The sequence below is a fragment of the Sminthopsis crassicaudata genome, chromosome X, assembly GCF_048593235.1.
Source record: "Sminthopsis crassicaudata isolate SCR6 chromosome X, ASM4859323v1, whole genome shotgun sequence".
Lineage (NCBI taxonomy): Eukaryota > Metazoa > Chordata > Mammalia > Dasyuromorphia > Dasyuridae > Sminthopsis > Sminthopsis crassicaudata.
This window is the reverse complement of record NC_133623.1, coordinates 8,235,528-8,251,454: the sequence shown is the minus strand read 5'-3', so window position 1 is coordinate 8,251,454 and position 15,927 is coordinate 8,235,528. Positions and strand designations below refer to the sequence as shown.

General features: G+C 41.5%; 1 protein-coding gene across 5 annotated transcripts in view; it reads left to right on the top strand.

The window, feature by feature from the left end:
* The first annotated feature begins 436 nt into the window (after positions 1–436).
* Positions 437–15,927, top strand: part of LRCH2 (leucine rich repeats and calponin homology domain containing 2) — a 78,944-nt gene continuing 63,453 nt past the window's right edge. For all 5 annotated transcript variants that reach the window (XM_074278074.1, XM_074278072.1, XM_074278071.1 and 2 more), the window contains exon 1: positions 437–981. In XM_074278074.1, the coding sequence (XP_074134175.1) occupies positions 666–981 (316 nt within the window). In that variant the 5' untranslated portion in view covers positions 437–665. The remainder of the gene's footprint in view (positions 982–15,927) is intronic.

The window sequence follows — 15,927 nt, the reverse complement described above, 5'->3', positions numbered from 1 at the left end:
TTTCCCCTTCCCCGAGCCCCCCCCCGCCCCCGCTTTAGACCTCCGGCTCGCAGCTGTCATTTGCCTTTCCTGCCTGGGCCTCCCCCTCGAGCTTCCCCCGCTACCAGCGGCCAGAAGTGGGCCGGAGGGCGCAGCTCCCCCCCGCGGCGCCAGGAGCCTGCCGCCGCTCCCTCTGCCTGATGGGGGTCGGTGCCCACCTCGAGCCGCCGTGCCCAGCCTTCGAATCCCTCCCCGCAGGAGCCCCGACCTGCCCGCACCGAGGCGGGTTCCTCCGGGGCACCCTCCCCTTCCCCTCCCGTGCCCGGCCACAGGAACGGCCCCGCCCCCTCAGCCCTGCTCCCCACGGCCCCCTCCCCTCGGCCTCTCTCCTGCTGCGCTCCGCCCCGCCTCTCGCGCCCCCCGCCCGCCGGCTCCCATTCGGCGCATGCGCACCCCCCGCGCTCCACACCCCACAGCCCCCGCTCGGCCAGGAGTATTGTAGCGGGGTCTTGTCGCTGTCGCCCCGTGTCTCTCTGTTTCTCTCTTCCCTTTCTTTCTCTGCTGTCTGTCCGTCGGTCTGTCTGTCTCTTTCTTTGCTCTCTCGCTCTCGCTCTCTCGCTCTCTCCCCACTCCCCACACAGGCACGCACACACACGGGCGACACTCGCCCGCTCGCTCCCAGGAACATGGCGGCGAGTCAGGGCAGCGGCGGCGGCGGCGGCAGCGGCGGCGGTGGCGGCGGGGGTAGTCCGGCTCCGGGGCCCGCGGGGTCGGGGGCGGGCCCGGGGGCGGGCCCGGGCCCGGGCCCGACGCTCTTCAGCCAGCCCTTCTCGGGCGGGCCGCAGTGGCCCCCGGGGAGTCTGCAGCCCCCGCCGGCCGCCGGCCGAAGCCTGGACCGGGCCCTGGAAGAGGCGGGCACGTCGGGCATCCTGAGCCTCAGCGGCCGCAAGCTCCGCGACTTCCCGGGCTGCGGCTACGACCTCACGGACACCACGCAAGCAGGTGCCAGGGGCCGGCCCGGGGGCGGAGAGGCGGCCGGGCGCCCTGGGCGTGGCGGGGGCCCGAGATGCGGGCGGGGCGCGGCTGCGGATTCCGGGAGGGGGTCCCCAGGCTGGCACTTAGGTGCCAAAGTCCGCTCCTGCCGTCCCCTTCCCCTCTGTGCCGGGGCAGGCCGGCACCCGCGCCCCGGGCAGGGCACAGCCCTTTGCTTTTCGCCAGTTGCCCCGGATTTCGTTTGTTAGCCCGGGATGAAGCGGGGGACGGTTTCTTCATTGTCCCGGGAGCGGAGGGGGTGCTGGGAGCTAGTGGGACTGCGAGGTCGGATCCTGGGGAGCTTGCTTATTTGGGGTTAAACCGGAACCTTACGATTAAACCAAAGCAAACCTGGCAAAATTTCTAAGGGAAAAACTGCTTCCCCCCCCCAAAAAAAAGTTACCCTGGAATCAGATTACAAATAGGATGTTAAATCTCTCAGGCAATATTGTTTAAGTGAGTGCCTACTGTGTGTCAGGCCCGTTGCTAATTGTTTTCCCGACCTCAAATTGAGGCTCTAAATATTAGGTATATGATTATCACTTTGACTGAGAAAGTGGTCATTATGTTGTTCCCAGTTAGCAGTGCCCACCCAGTGTCCTTCGAATTCCTCAAATACTTATTTTCTGCTAACCTCTGTGGTGTATTGCATTTTCTCTTATGAGCACATCCCTCCCCCCCCCCCCCCCTTCTTTCTTCCCGGCTAGGGTTGATTATTTTTGAGTGTGTGATGAAAAGGTCATTTTGCTTGTTCTTTAATTCTGTGCTCTCTTCCATTTTCTATGGGGAGTTAAATCACAGATGAAATTGCTTTAATTGTTTTGAAATAGATCTGGTGATTCTAAAGCTTTTAGGCTTCGCTGTGAATTTGATGTTAATGAGAGAGAATAAAAGACCATTTATATGTAGAGCAAGATTTCTGCAAGCTGAATTTGCAGCAAAAACAAAAACCGGGGTGTAATATTAGCTTACCTTCTCTTGCCTTTACATTTTGTCTTCCAGACATAGACAGATAGCAAGAGAGCCATTTCCCTGATTTTACAGAGGCCCAGGAACCTTATTTTTGTCCAAAGTTATGTTAGGATTTGAATCCGGATCAGTGGAGATAGAATATGGGGACCAGCCTTAGATACTTACAGGCCATGTGACCCTGGCTATGTCACTTTACCCTGTTGGAGTCAGTTTCCTCATCTGTGAATGAGTTGGAGCAGGAAATGGCAAACCACTCCAGTATCTCGGCCAAGAAACCCCCACCCCTCAAAGGGATCCCAAAGATGACTTAACTAGAACTTTTGAGTTCAAGTCCACAGCTATTGCTGCTCCATGATGGTGCAGACGTGGTCATTATGGAGAGAAAACAAAGCAGAAGTGACCTTTTTTTTTTTTTTTTTTTTTTTTCCTTTTTAGCCCTTTAATTTGTGATTAATCTCCTTTCAAATACAGGCTACTTTGAATTCATTCTTGGAACAAACATTTGTGATTGAAAGGTCCCCCTGTGCAATACATCCTAAGTTCTGGTTCCAGCTCTCAGTGATCCTAAAACCTAATGGATATCAGAAGATATGTACACAGATATAACACAGATTGGATTAATTAGAGATATATAAGGAAAAGAAAAAGTCCTTTGAGCTCACATAAGGAAAGATACTTTCAAACGTGGGGGAATCAGGGAATCTGCCTTCAACAAATGTTTGTTGTTAAATTGCTATTTCGGTATGAATATGTAATTTGTGAAGGTTGCTAAATGTTCTTTCTCTCGCGATAACTATGTCGCCAAAACAACACAAACAGATATTTAAGCAACTTTTTTGTTAGAATGTTCTTTGTATTTGCTTCTCTCTTAAGGATGTTTGTGAAAGGGATTGTTCTGTACTCCTTTGTTACACAGAATTGAAAGTATTTATTCTTGATTAACTTTCAGTGGTTCCCCATTTACCTATATGATAAAAGTCAAACTTAGCCTGCTTATCATGGACCTGAACATTGCAGGCTTATCTTCCTTAATTGGGCCTCTCTAGAAAATTGTTCTCTTTTCTGTTCCTCCCTATTGTCCATGTATTTTATTTGTTCACACATTTGACCAAATTTAGCTTGTTTGTGAAATCATTCTTGAGCATTCTGGCCCATAGTGAACTTTTCCTCATTTGGTCTCTTGTATCGTTTTATATTATTTCTTTTTTGCTTTTTTATTTTACATAAAGTCACAGAATCGAGGTCTTTTAGCTCTAGAAGAGAACTCAGAGATCAGCTAATACTGGCTTTTGTGTTTGGTTCCCTTGACTAGGTTGCCTAGTCCCTGAAAAGTACTTAATCTTCCACTTGATATTCCCCCCCCTTGCCCAGAACCTAGTGCTGTCCTTTGCTCACAATAGGCAGTAGATAAATATTTATGCAGTGATTGGCCCGACGTGTGTTCATTTAGGAATTCCTGGAGTTATACATACATTTAGTAAACCAGTTTACTATTTCAAATTGAGGAGCTTCCAAGATCCTGTTGTGGACTCCTTTCCAGGTAGTCATTTCCCTAGATTTATCAGAGAATTTAAAAAGTCAAAATTAGGGATAGTAAACTTTAACTCTAGTCCAACCATCCTTGGAAGCTATTGGCCACTCTGAAACATCTAATACAAAGCCATTTGAATCTGCTTGAAGACCCCTATGGAAAGGGAAACAAATTCTCTTTCAAGATACTTGGGAACAGCTCTGAGAGTTTACAAATTTTTTCTCCAGCCATCAAGCTCAAATTGATCCTTTATAACTGCCCTCCACCCCCCAGTTTCTCTTGGTTCTAATGTCTGCTGCCAAACAGAACAAATTGAGTTCTAGCCCCTCTGATATTTGAATCTCAGGTAACTCTTTTTTTCCTTCTCTTCTTCTGGAAATATATCCCTAGTTCCTGGAGATGCTTCTCCTGCACCATGGATACCTTCTTCTGGATGTTCTTTAGCTTTTCGATATCTTTCTTAATCTGTGGTATCCCCAAATTGCCCAGATGAGGTCTAAAGGCAGAAATCCTCTGAAATTCTTCTCTTCGTTAATTTGATTTTAAATTTTGGTTAATGTAAATCTTTAATATTACACAAGAAGTATTTTGTTGCTGATATTTTTCTTCTCTCTTGAACTTTCTAAAACTCTTAGACTGTTGCCTATCCCCTTGAGCTACGGCTCTCTCCTGGTTCTCTTAGCTGTCTGGTCTCAAGACACTGGGCTTTTGTGACCCAGGAAAATCATTTAACCCCTGTTTGCCTCAGTTTCCTCATCAGAATGGGGGTACTAACAACACTTACCTCCCAAGGTTATTGTAAGGCTCAGTGAGATAGATGTAAAGTATAAATGTTAATTATTATTATTGTTATTGTTGCTGCTGCTGCTACTACTAAACACCAATGTCCTAAGTTCTGTCCTACCCTCTCACCCTCCAGCTCTTCTCTTCTCTCCCTACATTGTCTCCCATTGCACTTCCATCTATGCCCAGGACTGTGATTACCACACTATTTAGATGGATCCCAAATTCCAGCCTGAACTTTAACCTGAACGTCCACTTCCACATTTTTACCTGCCTGCTTCAAACATGTCCAAAACATTCTCTTCCCCTAACACTATTCCTTCCTTTCATCTTCCTAATTTCTCTTGACAGCTGCTCTCCCATCCTTCCTGCCACCTCTGCTTCAAGTCTCTGGATCATCTCCAACTCTTTCCTTCATGTCCTGCATCCTGTGATTATTTGACTGACTGTCTATCCTTTCTCCCCAATTTCTCTCCCATCTTTCTGCTTTCCACCTATTTCCAGAGTTTCTAGCCCCATTTCAGACCTTTTCCCCTTTTCTTCAACTGTCTTCTTGCTCTATCGTCCTTAACAAAACTACCAAAATCATGCTAGTAGTGCACAAATCAGACCATAACACTCAGCTGCCCCAAACACTTCAGTGATTTCCTTTCATGTCTAGGATAGATAAAATACAAATTCAGCCTGGCTTTTAATGCCCTTCACAAATTTATTCTGCTATAACCTCCCAGCTTACTTTCACACTAGATCTTTTTTTGTGTTTTAGCCATTATCTGATCTTGTCTTTAGGGATGGCCATTCCCCATACCTTGAACATATGCTTTCTGCTTCCTTGCCTAGAAAATAAGCTTCCTTCAAGGCCCAACAAGTTAGCATCTCTTTCTCAAGCCTTCCCTTATCTCAACTGAATTGGATCTTCCCATTTTCAGATTTTCAAAGCTGTTACATTGCCTTGAATTGTGCTGCTTTGTATATCTCTTATCTCCTCCCTTATATTTCATTCAATTTTGTTTTATTTTTTTCAGTTCTGAATTCTAACCTACCCTCTTCCCCAACCTATTGAGAAGGTCCTTCCTTCTTTCCTTCCTTCCTTCCTTCCTTCCTTCCTTCCTTCCTTCCTTCCTTCCTTCCTTCCTTCCTTCCTTCCTTCCTTCCTTCCTACCTTCTTTTCCTTCCTTCCTTCCTTTTTTCCTTCCTTCCTTCCATCTTTCCGCCTTTCCTCCTTCCTTCCCTTTTTCCCTCCTTCCTCCCTCCCTCCTGCCCTTGTTCCTTCTCACCCTCCTTCTCTCCTTCCTTCCCTTTTTCTTTCTTTCCTTCTTCCCTCCCTTCCTCTCTCCCTCCTTCCTTTCCCATTGATAGACCTAATTATGGTACTTTGACCTACTGTTTTTTTCTGACTTGACTAGGTTCGCCCCCATTTAAGCAGTCTGGTAACCTTACTGAATTGTTAGTATTAGGGTTGGACTTTAAAATGCTCTACATATATTATCTCATTTAACCCTCAAAACAACTCTGTGATGGAAGTATTCTCCCCATTTTACAGACAAAGAACTGAGGCTTAGAGGCAAAGTCTTTTAGGGTCTCACAGAATTAATGGTTGTCAAAATGTAGAATTTGAGATCAGTTCCTTCCTGATTCAGATCTAATCCTCTGTTATACTACTCTATAAAAAATTCTCAGATAAGATTTAAAAGCCTACTTCAATTTTCTGTAATTTTTTGTGTATTATATTCTCAAGTAGTTCTGCCTTATACCCAACTTCTTTTTTTGCTATAATTTAAAACTCTTTTCTCTAGTTTGGGCATGCACACATCCTGCGCAAGTCATTTATAGCCTTCATATATTTGGCTATAGTTAATTTGCTCCACAATTTGCCTTGAGAATAAATAGATCTGATTTTTTAAGCTGTTTTTACAGGACTTGTTTTCAAATCCATTATTCTCTTCTAGACCACTTGTTCTGAAGATATGCTTACCAAAGTGTTAATTGAATGGTGTAATAAAACAACTGAGATCAATTCTAAAGATAAGCAAGGAAGAATGATTTTGATAGAATGTCAAAATCTTGCCCAGATCTCCTTGGCTTAGATTTTAACTTGTGGTTTCCTGTTACCTCCCCAGCTCTTTTATGATATACTTACCTCAGTTGTGTTGCCTTTAATTTATTTTTATTCAACTCTACTATTTTTTACATTGTTCTTTTAGCTTATGTGCCTTTTTGTAGGCCATCTGTCTAAATTATTGGAGCTGTTTTCAATTTGAAATTTTTGCAGTTCTTTCTTTTAGTAATCTCCTTAACCCCTCCACCCACATCCCCAATTCTCCCCCAAGGACGAACAATATTCCATCAGCAAAGGTACTCATTGCAATGTCACTCTGGCAAAACTCAGGAAATTCTGACATTGCACTGTTCATCCTTCCAGTTTAACAACCGGCATTGTAGTCGGGGAACCCCCTCTACTTATCAGCCAATGAAATGTAATTGTATTTAGGCCATGTCTTCTCATCTTTTTTTCAAAATAATATTAATGTAGGGCACAGAGTAGGGCCTCAGATATTTTTGACTTGGATTGAAGCAGCCAGTTTGCCTGTGAATTATAATTCTCCTCTTCCTCTCAACTGATAAATTCCCTTTACCTAACAAATGCTCTCTTGTCTCTTTTCCCCATCCATTACAGCAGCTTGCTCACTTCTTATATTGAGCCAAAATCTACCTCCCTGTAACTTCTTCACACTGATCCCATTGGGTAAAGTGAATCCTATTCACTTGACAGCACTTCCCCTATGTGAAGACACGATCATGTCCCCTTCCAACTTTCCTTGTTTGTATAAATGGAACAATAATAGTAACTAACATTTGAGTAGGGCGTACATTTGCATGCTTTATTTCATTTGATCTTCACAACAGCCTTGTGAGATTAGATAATACAAATTTTATTATTCCCATTTGACAAATTAAGAAACTGAAGCACATTCAAAGTAAGTGATTCATAGAGCTGGAAGTTGGTGATAGACTGGTTAGTCTCTCTCACACTGCATGTGCATCCTGTTACTTCAGCATTGTCTCATATGAAATGGTTTTGAGTCGCCTTAACCATCCTGCTGGCTTTTCTCAGGATATGTTTCAGCTTGTCAGCATCCCCCTTAAAATGTGGCTTGTAAGTCCTGCCTTTGACACCACGGACTGTGTGATGCTGGACATGTCACTTCAACTTTCTTTGCTGAAGACTACTCTCTTATGGCTACAAATTGCAGAACAGATAGCAATCTGTATTGGTAGGGGGAAGATTCCCTACCAGGAAGTTCCTACACCTAAATCACAGGTCCAGACAAAAAGAAAAAACCCTTAGGGTGAAATTAACATTTCTGGCTGATTCACATGGCTGATTAATAATTCATCTATAGTTACTACAGCTATATATCTATGTCTGTCTGTCTGTCTACTTATCTACACATACATACACACATCTCATTTCTCCTTTGGGGATAAAAAATTTGAGAATGTACGTCAGCATATAACATGTATATATTTAATAAGAATAGCCAGCAATTGCAGCATTTTGTAAAGCATTTTACAGATATCATCTGTATACAGTTTGACTGTTTTAAGATACCTGTTCTTTTTGCTTTTGCTGACTTTGGTAGCCTATATATATATATATATATATATATATATATATAGTTAGTTAGTTAGTTAGTTAGTTCATGTGAGAGATTCATTCTTTTTTTTTTTTCCAGTTTTCTATAGTTTTTGTTCCAGGGTATAGAAATTAATTGAATTTTATTTGATGTCTACTTTGTTAACAATATTTGTGATGATGACCAAAATATACTTTTGAAGATTTTTTTATTTGTATGTTGTCAGTGCAAAAGAATTTTTGCTAAAAAAATTGGCTTTTGATTTCTTTTGTGTATATGTATATGTATTTTAAAGAACTAATTGTTACTTCTTGTTCACTTCTTTACTTGGCCTTAATTTTATGTGTATATGTGCCTTTGACATGTAGCATGATCAGGATGACAGGAGGTTTATGTGACCAGGATCAGAAATCATAGTCATCCTTTATTTCAGGGTGGGGGTGAGGGTGTTGACCAGTTGGAGCCTGCAAGCTGTGACTGGAGGGCCAAAAACATGTGGCAACAACTTTTGGTGACTAAGAATAGTTTTTATATTTTTTACAATAAAACTTGATTTTAAAATGTAAAAACTCTTTTTACCTCTAGAGACAAACAAAAACAGGTGGTGTCTAGACATATTTTGCTGACCCCTCCTCTACATAAAAGAAAAAAAAATAAGATTTCAGCCCAATAAGTGCAAATAAGCTACAGACAGGATAAATTTGAAATAATCAGTAGTGGGAAGATGCTAAGGGCTTGGATCTCTCCTTCCAACTCACCAAAGGAGGACTTTTCAGGGGAGGGGGGGTCAGACAGTTAAGTAACCATATGATTTAGTGAACCAGTCCAACATGAATGAATGAATGAATGAATAAAACATGTATTGAGCATTTTTTCTTTTCAGAAATCACTGTACTAAGAACTGGGGCTACAAACAGAAGTCTGCCAGTCCCCGCTTTCAAGAACACATGGGGAAGGTTTCTGCCGCCAGGCAGATGGAAATCGAGGTCCCTCTTTGTTTGTACAACTAATTCTATTCCCTCACTTGAGTGACTACAATTGTCTAGATTTGGATGTTCATTGACACAAATAGGCATCTCTTTTTGAGCCTTTCCATCCACCTGATGGCCTTGCTAGGAAAGAATGTCACTAGAAGTTGTTGGACAGCTTAGTGCCAATTTGGGAACACTATATGTTTCCCATCCCTTAAATGATTTATGTGAATGAATTATTCAGAGATAATTTTCCTTGAGACTGATAACCTTCAAAATTTTACCATTTTTCATAAAGAATTGTGTGGTTTTTAAAAACCCAATGTGAAATGATAGTTGTTAAAAATTATTTGAGAAAAGGAGTACTACATAAATGGCGCGAGGGGTGTCTGTGTGCAGAGTGTTCATGTTCTCCAGAAGCAAGAGCAGTGGACTGGGAATCTGGCCTCATGTTCCCACTCAAGTAGCTTACTTTGTCCCTCTGAGTTGCATGGCCTCCTTGGAGGAAGGGTAAAGGACTTAGATGAGGTTCTCTCCAAGGGACATTTTTATAGTTCCTGACTCTGCCCCACTCCTGCTTGGCACTTGGGTTGCATAGTCGATAGTGAGTTAGGAAGATCTAAGTTCAAATCCTGCTTTAGCTGGCTGTCAAGCTGGCTAACCTGAGCAAATCACAGAATCTCTATCAACCTGTGTTTTCTCATCTGTAAAATGAGGGGATCGACTTTGACGTCCTCTACAGTCGCTTCTAGCTTTAAATCTATGATCCCCCTTCTAGCCATTTTAGGAATTCCTCCTTTTTAGGAGCTTTCTAGTTGACTGTATTCCCTAACCCTACAAAATTGAGTGTGACTTAGAACATTTTGTCTTCCTGCTGTACCTTCTTGCTGCATTCCCATCATTTTGGATGGTGTGATCCTTGTACTATCCTCCCAAGTCTGAAATTGGGAATGCTTTTTGATAACTCATCTTTCTTCCCTAGAGGGCCCAGACAATTGGCTGCTTCTTGTCAGTTCTGGATAACATATTTTAACGGTATTCCAGTTGTCAGCCATTCTGGAATCTCCTGTATATTGCAACGAAAATAATTTCTTAATGTCCACTATTTCATTTAGTTAGATTAGAGTTCTCTAATTCAGGGAACTTAGTTATTTAGTCTCCTAGCTAGAGGCAGCCAGTAGGCACAGGGAATAAAGTGTTATACTTAGTTAGGAAGAAAGACGTGAATTCACATTTGGCCCCAGACACCAACTTTGGCCCTAGATGCTTACAAACTGCGTGTGAGATCAAGTACATTGCTTAACCTCTGTTTGCTTCAGCTTTCTCAACTGTGAAATGGGGATGAGAATAGCACCTGCCTTCTAGGGTTATGATGAGGTGACATGATATTTATAAAGTGCTTAGCACCATGTGCAGCAAATAGTAAGTACTTAATAAATAAATCCTGCCCCTTTTCCTTGCCTGTCCTTACATTCATCTTATTAGAAAGAATATGTTAAGAGAGCAAGTAGTTGCTAGAGAGAGGTCCTCCAGCACCATAAAGCAATGCCAGCTGCTGGGAGAGGCCTAGAAGTTCCAAAACAAGCTCCTGATAAAAGGCCCCAGTCTTAACTCTTTGGGGTCACTTTGCATACAAGTAGCCAGTTTTACATTCCTCCATAGGGCATCACAACATGGTAATCAGGATTTAGAATTATTGAGAGTCATCAAGCAGAGGCTAAATTGATTGGTATAGTCAGTTTTCCTATTTGTAAAATGTCTCCAAATGGAAGCACAGAAAGTTAGACTTGACTTAAATAACTAATAATACGCACTGAGAATGTTAAACATCATTCCTAACTAGTGCTACAGAACTAAGCAGAAAAGACTCCCCTAGAGAGTTCCCCCTTAGGAGCCAGGGTTTCATGTCCCTAACTGAGCTTTCACCTTCCTATCCCCCACCAACCCCACTCTTATCCCCCAGGCTCAGCAAACTCCAATCCATCCTTGCTTGAGTCAGGAACACTTACAAAGGGGCTTCCTGGTAGCAGGAATTCTTGGTCTGTTATCCTTGAATTTGTTTTTTAAAAATATTTTGAGGACTGTATAGGAATGTAACTTGCTTTCCAAAATATTCATGCACATGATTATTATCTATTGTAATGTATAACACGTATACATGTGTATATAAATATGTTGAATATGCACATGTGTGTATACATATACATATGCACAAATACATGCAGACGTGGGGATTCTGAATAGGACTCCAAAAGCTTCACCTTTAAGTTAAGGGGAAGTATCAGCAGCTCATGGCATGCAAGGCAAAGTTATTTCAATGTAAATAACTGTTCCAGGGTATGCCATTGTTCATTTCAGGCAGAATAATGAGGTCTTGAAGTCTTTTTGCTTTCCTGTGCCCTTATTCCCTTTCTTCTTTTGTTTTCTCCTGGATTCACCTCCAGTTTTCCAGAATTCTTTATCATCACCCTTCATCCAAGCTTGCCTTCTTCATGTTCCCCAGTCATAAATCCCATGTCCTCCACTGAATGACAGAAAAAGGCAGTCCGATTATGCCATTTAAAGGGTTTCACATCTGTGCCTCTTGCCTTTGCCCTGCACTTTTTCCTTCCCCACCAGGACAGAAGAACGGGAAGCAACAAATTGGCACCACACCAATTTCTGAAAGATTGCTTAATCCTTGTGGAAAGGTGTCTTTTGGACCGCCTTCAGCCAAATGTCCTCGAAAGCAGAGTCTTATGCATCTGGTCATTATCTTGTGCTGATTTATTGACCTCACATCCAGGCTCATCCAGCAAGCATTTATTAAGTGCTTATTACTATGGTCAAGGGTATCATGCTAAATGCTGGGGATACAAAAACAAAACACAGTATAGCTCCTTCCCTCAAATAATTTATACTCTCTTAGGGCAAAAGCTCTTAGCCTGATAGCCATGAATAGATTTTAAGGGCTCCATGAACTTGAATCAGAAAAAAAAGTAACCTCTTTATTTTTATTCATTTCTAACTAAAATTTAACAATACTGTCAATTATGAACAGCATTAATAAATCACAGGAGAATTGACAGCTGTTGATTATGTCACCAGTTGAAGTGGCAGATATTTTCATATTGCATTATAGTTGTAATATATACCTCCTAATGCTGGAATCACTGCAGTTGTTAGCCTTTCAGCTGGATTGCATGTGGTCCCAGTCTTCCTCCCCTCAGACAGCTTCTGGAATGGAGCTGGCCACTTTTGGGAATCCCCAAGTTTTATTTGATTGCTAAAGAGATCCCTGACACCAAAAAGGTTAAGAACAAGAACCATTGTCTTAGGAGGGTAAATATATATATATATATATCCACACAATTTAAGAATGGGGCAGGGTCAGAAAAGACACATGATGTGAGACTTTATGCTAGGGAGAGGTGGAAATGAGGAGTGGGGCCACACCCAGATGGGAGAAGGAATGCTGCATCTAGGGAATAGCTAACTGGTAGGCAGATTTGGCCAGAGCATCGAGTGTTTGAAGGAAAATAATTTGTGTGGGCTAAGTCTGGAAAGATTGACTGGACCAGATCAGAAAGGGCTTCAAAAGGGAAGCTGAAAAGTTTGCATTTTCTTTTAGAGGCGGTAAGAAACCAATAATGGCTCTTAAACAGGGAAGCGATATGGTCAGACTTGTGCTTCAGGAACAATCAATTTGGCAGCTGTGCTGGAATCCAGTCCAGTTAGGAATTCCTTGTAATAGTATAAGCCAGACGTCTTAATGGCCCAAACTTAGCGATGGCCATCTGATCAGAGAGAAGGGCAAGAGATACTGTGGAGGCACATTTGACCAAACTGCAACTGATTTGATATGGGGCTGGGGGACAGGAAAGATTGAAGGGTGTTTTTAAGGTTGTCTCCTTTGGTGACTAAAAGGATAGTAGCATTCTCAATAGAGTTAGGAATACTCTGAGGGGAAAATGGGGCTGGGGGGAAGATAATGAAGTGTATTTGGAGATGCCCAACAAGACATTGGGCAGCGTGGTGGTGAGGTGTTCCAGAAAAGAACATGTCCACTTGGTGGGGAGGAGGAAATCCTACCCTGGGATTTAGCAAATTTTAAAAAAAAATATTGTGAATAACTAAACTTCAATATAATTTTTATATAATTCATTGTAATTTGTTTTATGAATTTAAAATATTCTGAGAAAGACCCACTAGGCTTTGCCAACCTGTCAGGGGCGTCTCTGACATACAGAAAGTTAAGAACTCTTAATAGAGAACAGTTGTAGAGTTTGGGGTCCTAAGCTATTCTATGCAGTGGTCCCAAATTGGTACAGTTCTCTTGGTGTCACCTCAGGCTCCTTAAAGCATTTCCATATAGTTCTACTTTTTAGTCTCAATCTTGTTGTAGGCCTTCATGAACTACATGTTTTCTTGTTAAAAATATAAAAAAAAAGCAAGCCAGTGTTTTTTTCCTACGTGTGTTGGCTTACCTCTACATATGTGGGTCATGTATGCATTTGATCAGTAAGTCAAGGCAGCAGAGACCCAACGGTTGACCTATGTCCTCTGAAACCTAAGTCCATCTAGTATATGATTTGGTCACATGACCTATCTGTCCCTTCCCCAGCCTCAGCATTAGGAAGAGCTACCACCACAGAAAGGTGAGTTTGGTTTGCGGATGGTGAGGGTGTCTGTCAGTGCTCTGAGCTGATTTATTAGGGTTTCGAGGTGGAAAGGAAAAGCTGCCGGAATTGCTGACAGACAGTTGTCAGGCCTCGGACAACCAGGTTCTGCATCTTTTTTCCTCAATGTAGAGATCCCTCCTTTGATGGAGCCTGATGGCTACAAGACCATTCATACTGCTAGATAATCCTCTTCATCTACATTCAAAGTTGGGCCTTTTGCTTTTAATGTCAGTTTGTGTTTTTGTTTTATTTTTTTGCTATTCAGGCCGTTTTTGTTTTCTCAAAATGGGCACCCCATCATCCATCGCTACAATTCAGAGAGATCTTTTCATTTTATTTTTTTTATAGTTTTTTATTTACAAGATATATGCATGGGTAATTTTTCAGCATTGACAATTGCAAAACCTTCTGTTCCAACTTTTCCCCTCCTTCCCCCAAATGGCAGGTTGACCAATATATGTTAAAGTATAAGTGAAATACAATATATTTATATATGCCCAAACAGTTGTTTTGCTGAACAAAAAGAATCGGACTTTGAAATAGTGCATAATTAGCCTGTGAAGGAAATCCAAAATGCAGGTGGACAAAAACAGAGGAATTGGGAATTCTATGTAGTGGTTCATAGTCATCTCCCAGAGTTCTTTCACTGAGCGTAGCTGGTTCAGGTCATTACTGCTCTATAGGAACTGATTTGGTTCATCTCATTGCTGGAAAGAGCCTCGTCCATCAGAAGTGATCACCATATAGTATTGTTTGTTGAAGTATATAATGATCTTCTGGTCCTGCAGAGAGGTCTTTTTGCTGTTGCTTTCCATAATTGGTAGTTGTACCACTTATTTCAGCGTGCAATGGGAAAGTTTCTTTACTCCATGATGTCTCCATCATTGATTAAGTTCTTTGGGAGTATCTTAGAAATTTGGTGACTATGCATTTTATTTATTCCTATGAGCCTTCAGTGTCATGGACTGACTTTATTCATTTGTCCTGATTGATAGTATCATGATTTCTTGAGAGTACTTAGTTCAGAAGTCACCTGTCCATATAGGGCATCTGTTGAAAGCAGATGCCAAAGCCATGAGATTGTCATTTCCCATCAGGCTCCAGCACCAGTCGTCATTCCTTCAAAGATAATCTCAATCTCAACGGCAGTATCCATAACTCTAGCTACTGTCTCCTCTTTGCTGTTCCTCTTGATAGTTCTTTTAGATGGGAAAATATAGAAGGAAGTAAGACTTGAGAGGATATTAATTATATACAGTAACTGCTTTATATTGTCAAGTCTTATAAGACTTTTTTTTTAATTTTGACACTGAAGAGCTGAACATGTGCTGAGGGCTAAGTTACGTCTTTTCTTAAATATTTTATAAAATGTATATAAAATTCTAATGATACATACACAAGACCATACTGTATACAGTCCTGTTTAATAAACAAAACCATTGTCCTTGTCATGAGAACAAAGCATACATTTTTCTAGCATTTTTAAAAATTATGTATGTGGTGATAATCCATTTCTTGGATTGTTGTTATGTTTTTTCCTGGTACAAAGTTCAGAATGTTTCATAGCTAGTTTCCAACATCCTAGAATGGTATTAGTGAGAATAGGGAAGATGGTAATAATCATAACATGTTCAAAATTTAATAACTAGCGATGGAGACAAAATTGGGATTTAAGTATATACTTCAATGCTTCATTCATCTGCTAGGCCAGAATTTCCCACATGTTATCAGTCAATACCTAAGAACTTTTGGAAACAGGCCCATGAGAAGAGAGTGTTAAAAATGCCATTCTCTTGATAAGTTGTTTAATGCTAGATTAAAAATGTTAACTAATCTTAGAATTTCACTAGAGCCATGCATGTACTCAATGGCATTGTTTTTCAAACATTTTTCTCCCCCTTTTGTTGGTGTGATTCATCTAGGTTGGGGTACTAAGGAGGGGAAGAAACTAGGGTTACTCTAGAATTGGAAAGACAGGCACAAGGTCTTGGGAAATTTGGGAGTGACACTTGAGGAGTTTTTGCTGGAATTCGAATTCGCTTATGTACCTTCTAGTCTCTAAATGTATCTAAAGAGGAAGGCTTTTTTTGGAGTTTACAATCCAGTCTCTGCGTCAGATTGCCTATCTTTCTTGAGCCAGATCACCAAATTGTAGATCCCAAGGATTTGTTGAAGGATAGTTGTTGATCACAATACTTAACCATGTAATGGCTTAATTTTTTTCTTCCTTACTGCATACTATCATTAATTACATATAATCTTCTTTAACTACATATTATTTTTGTGATATTCAGAATCAGTTAAATATAATCAATAGAGGAAAGACACTGGCATTAAGTAGGGAATCAGGAAAAGTTTCT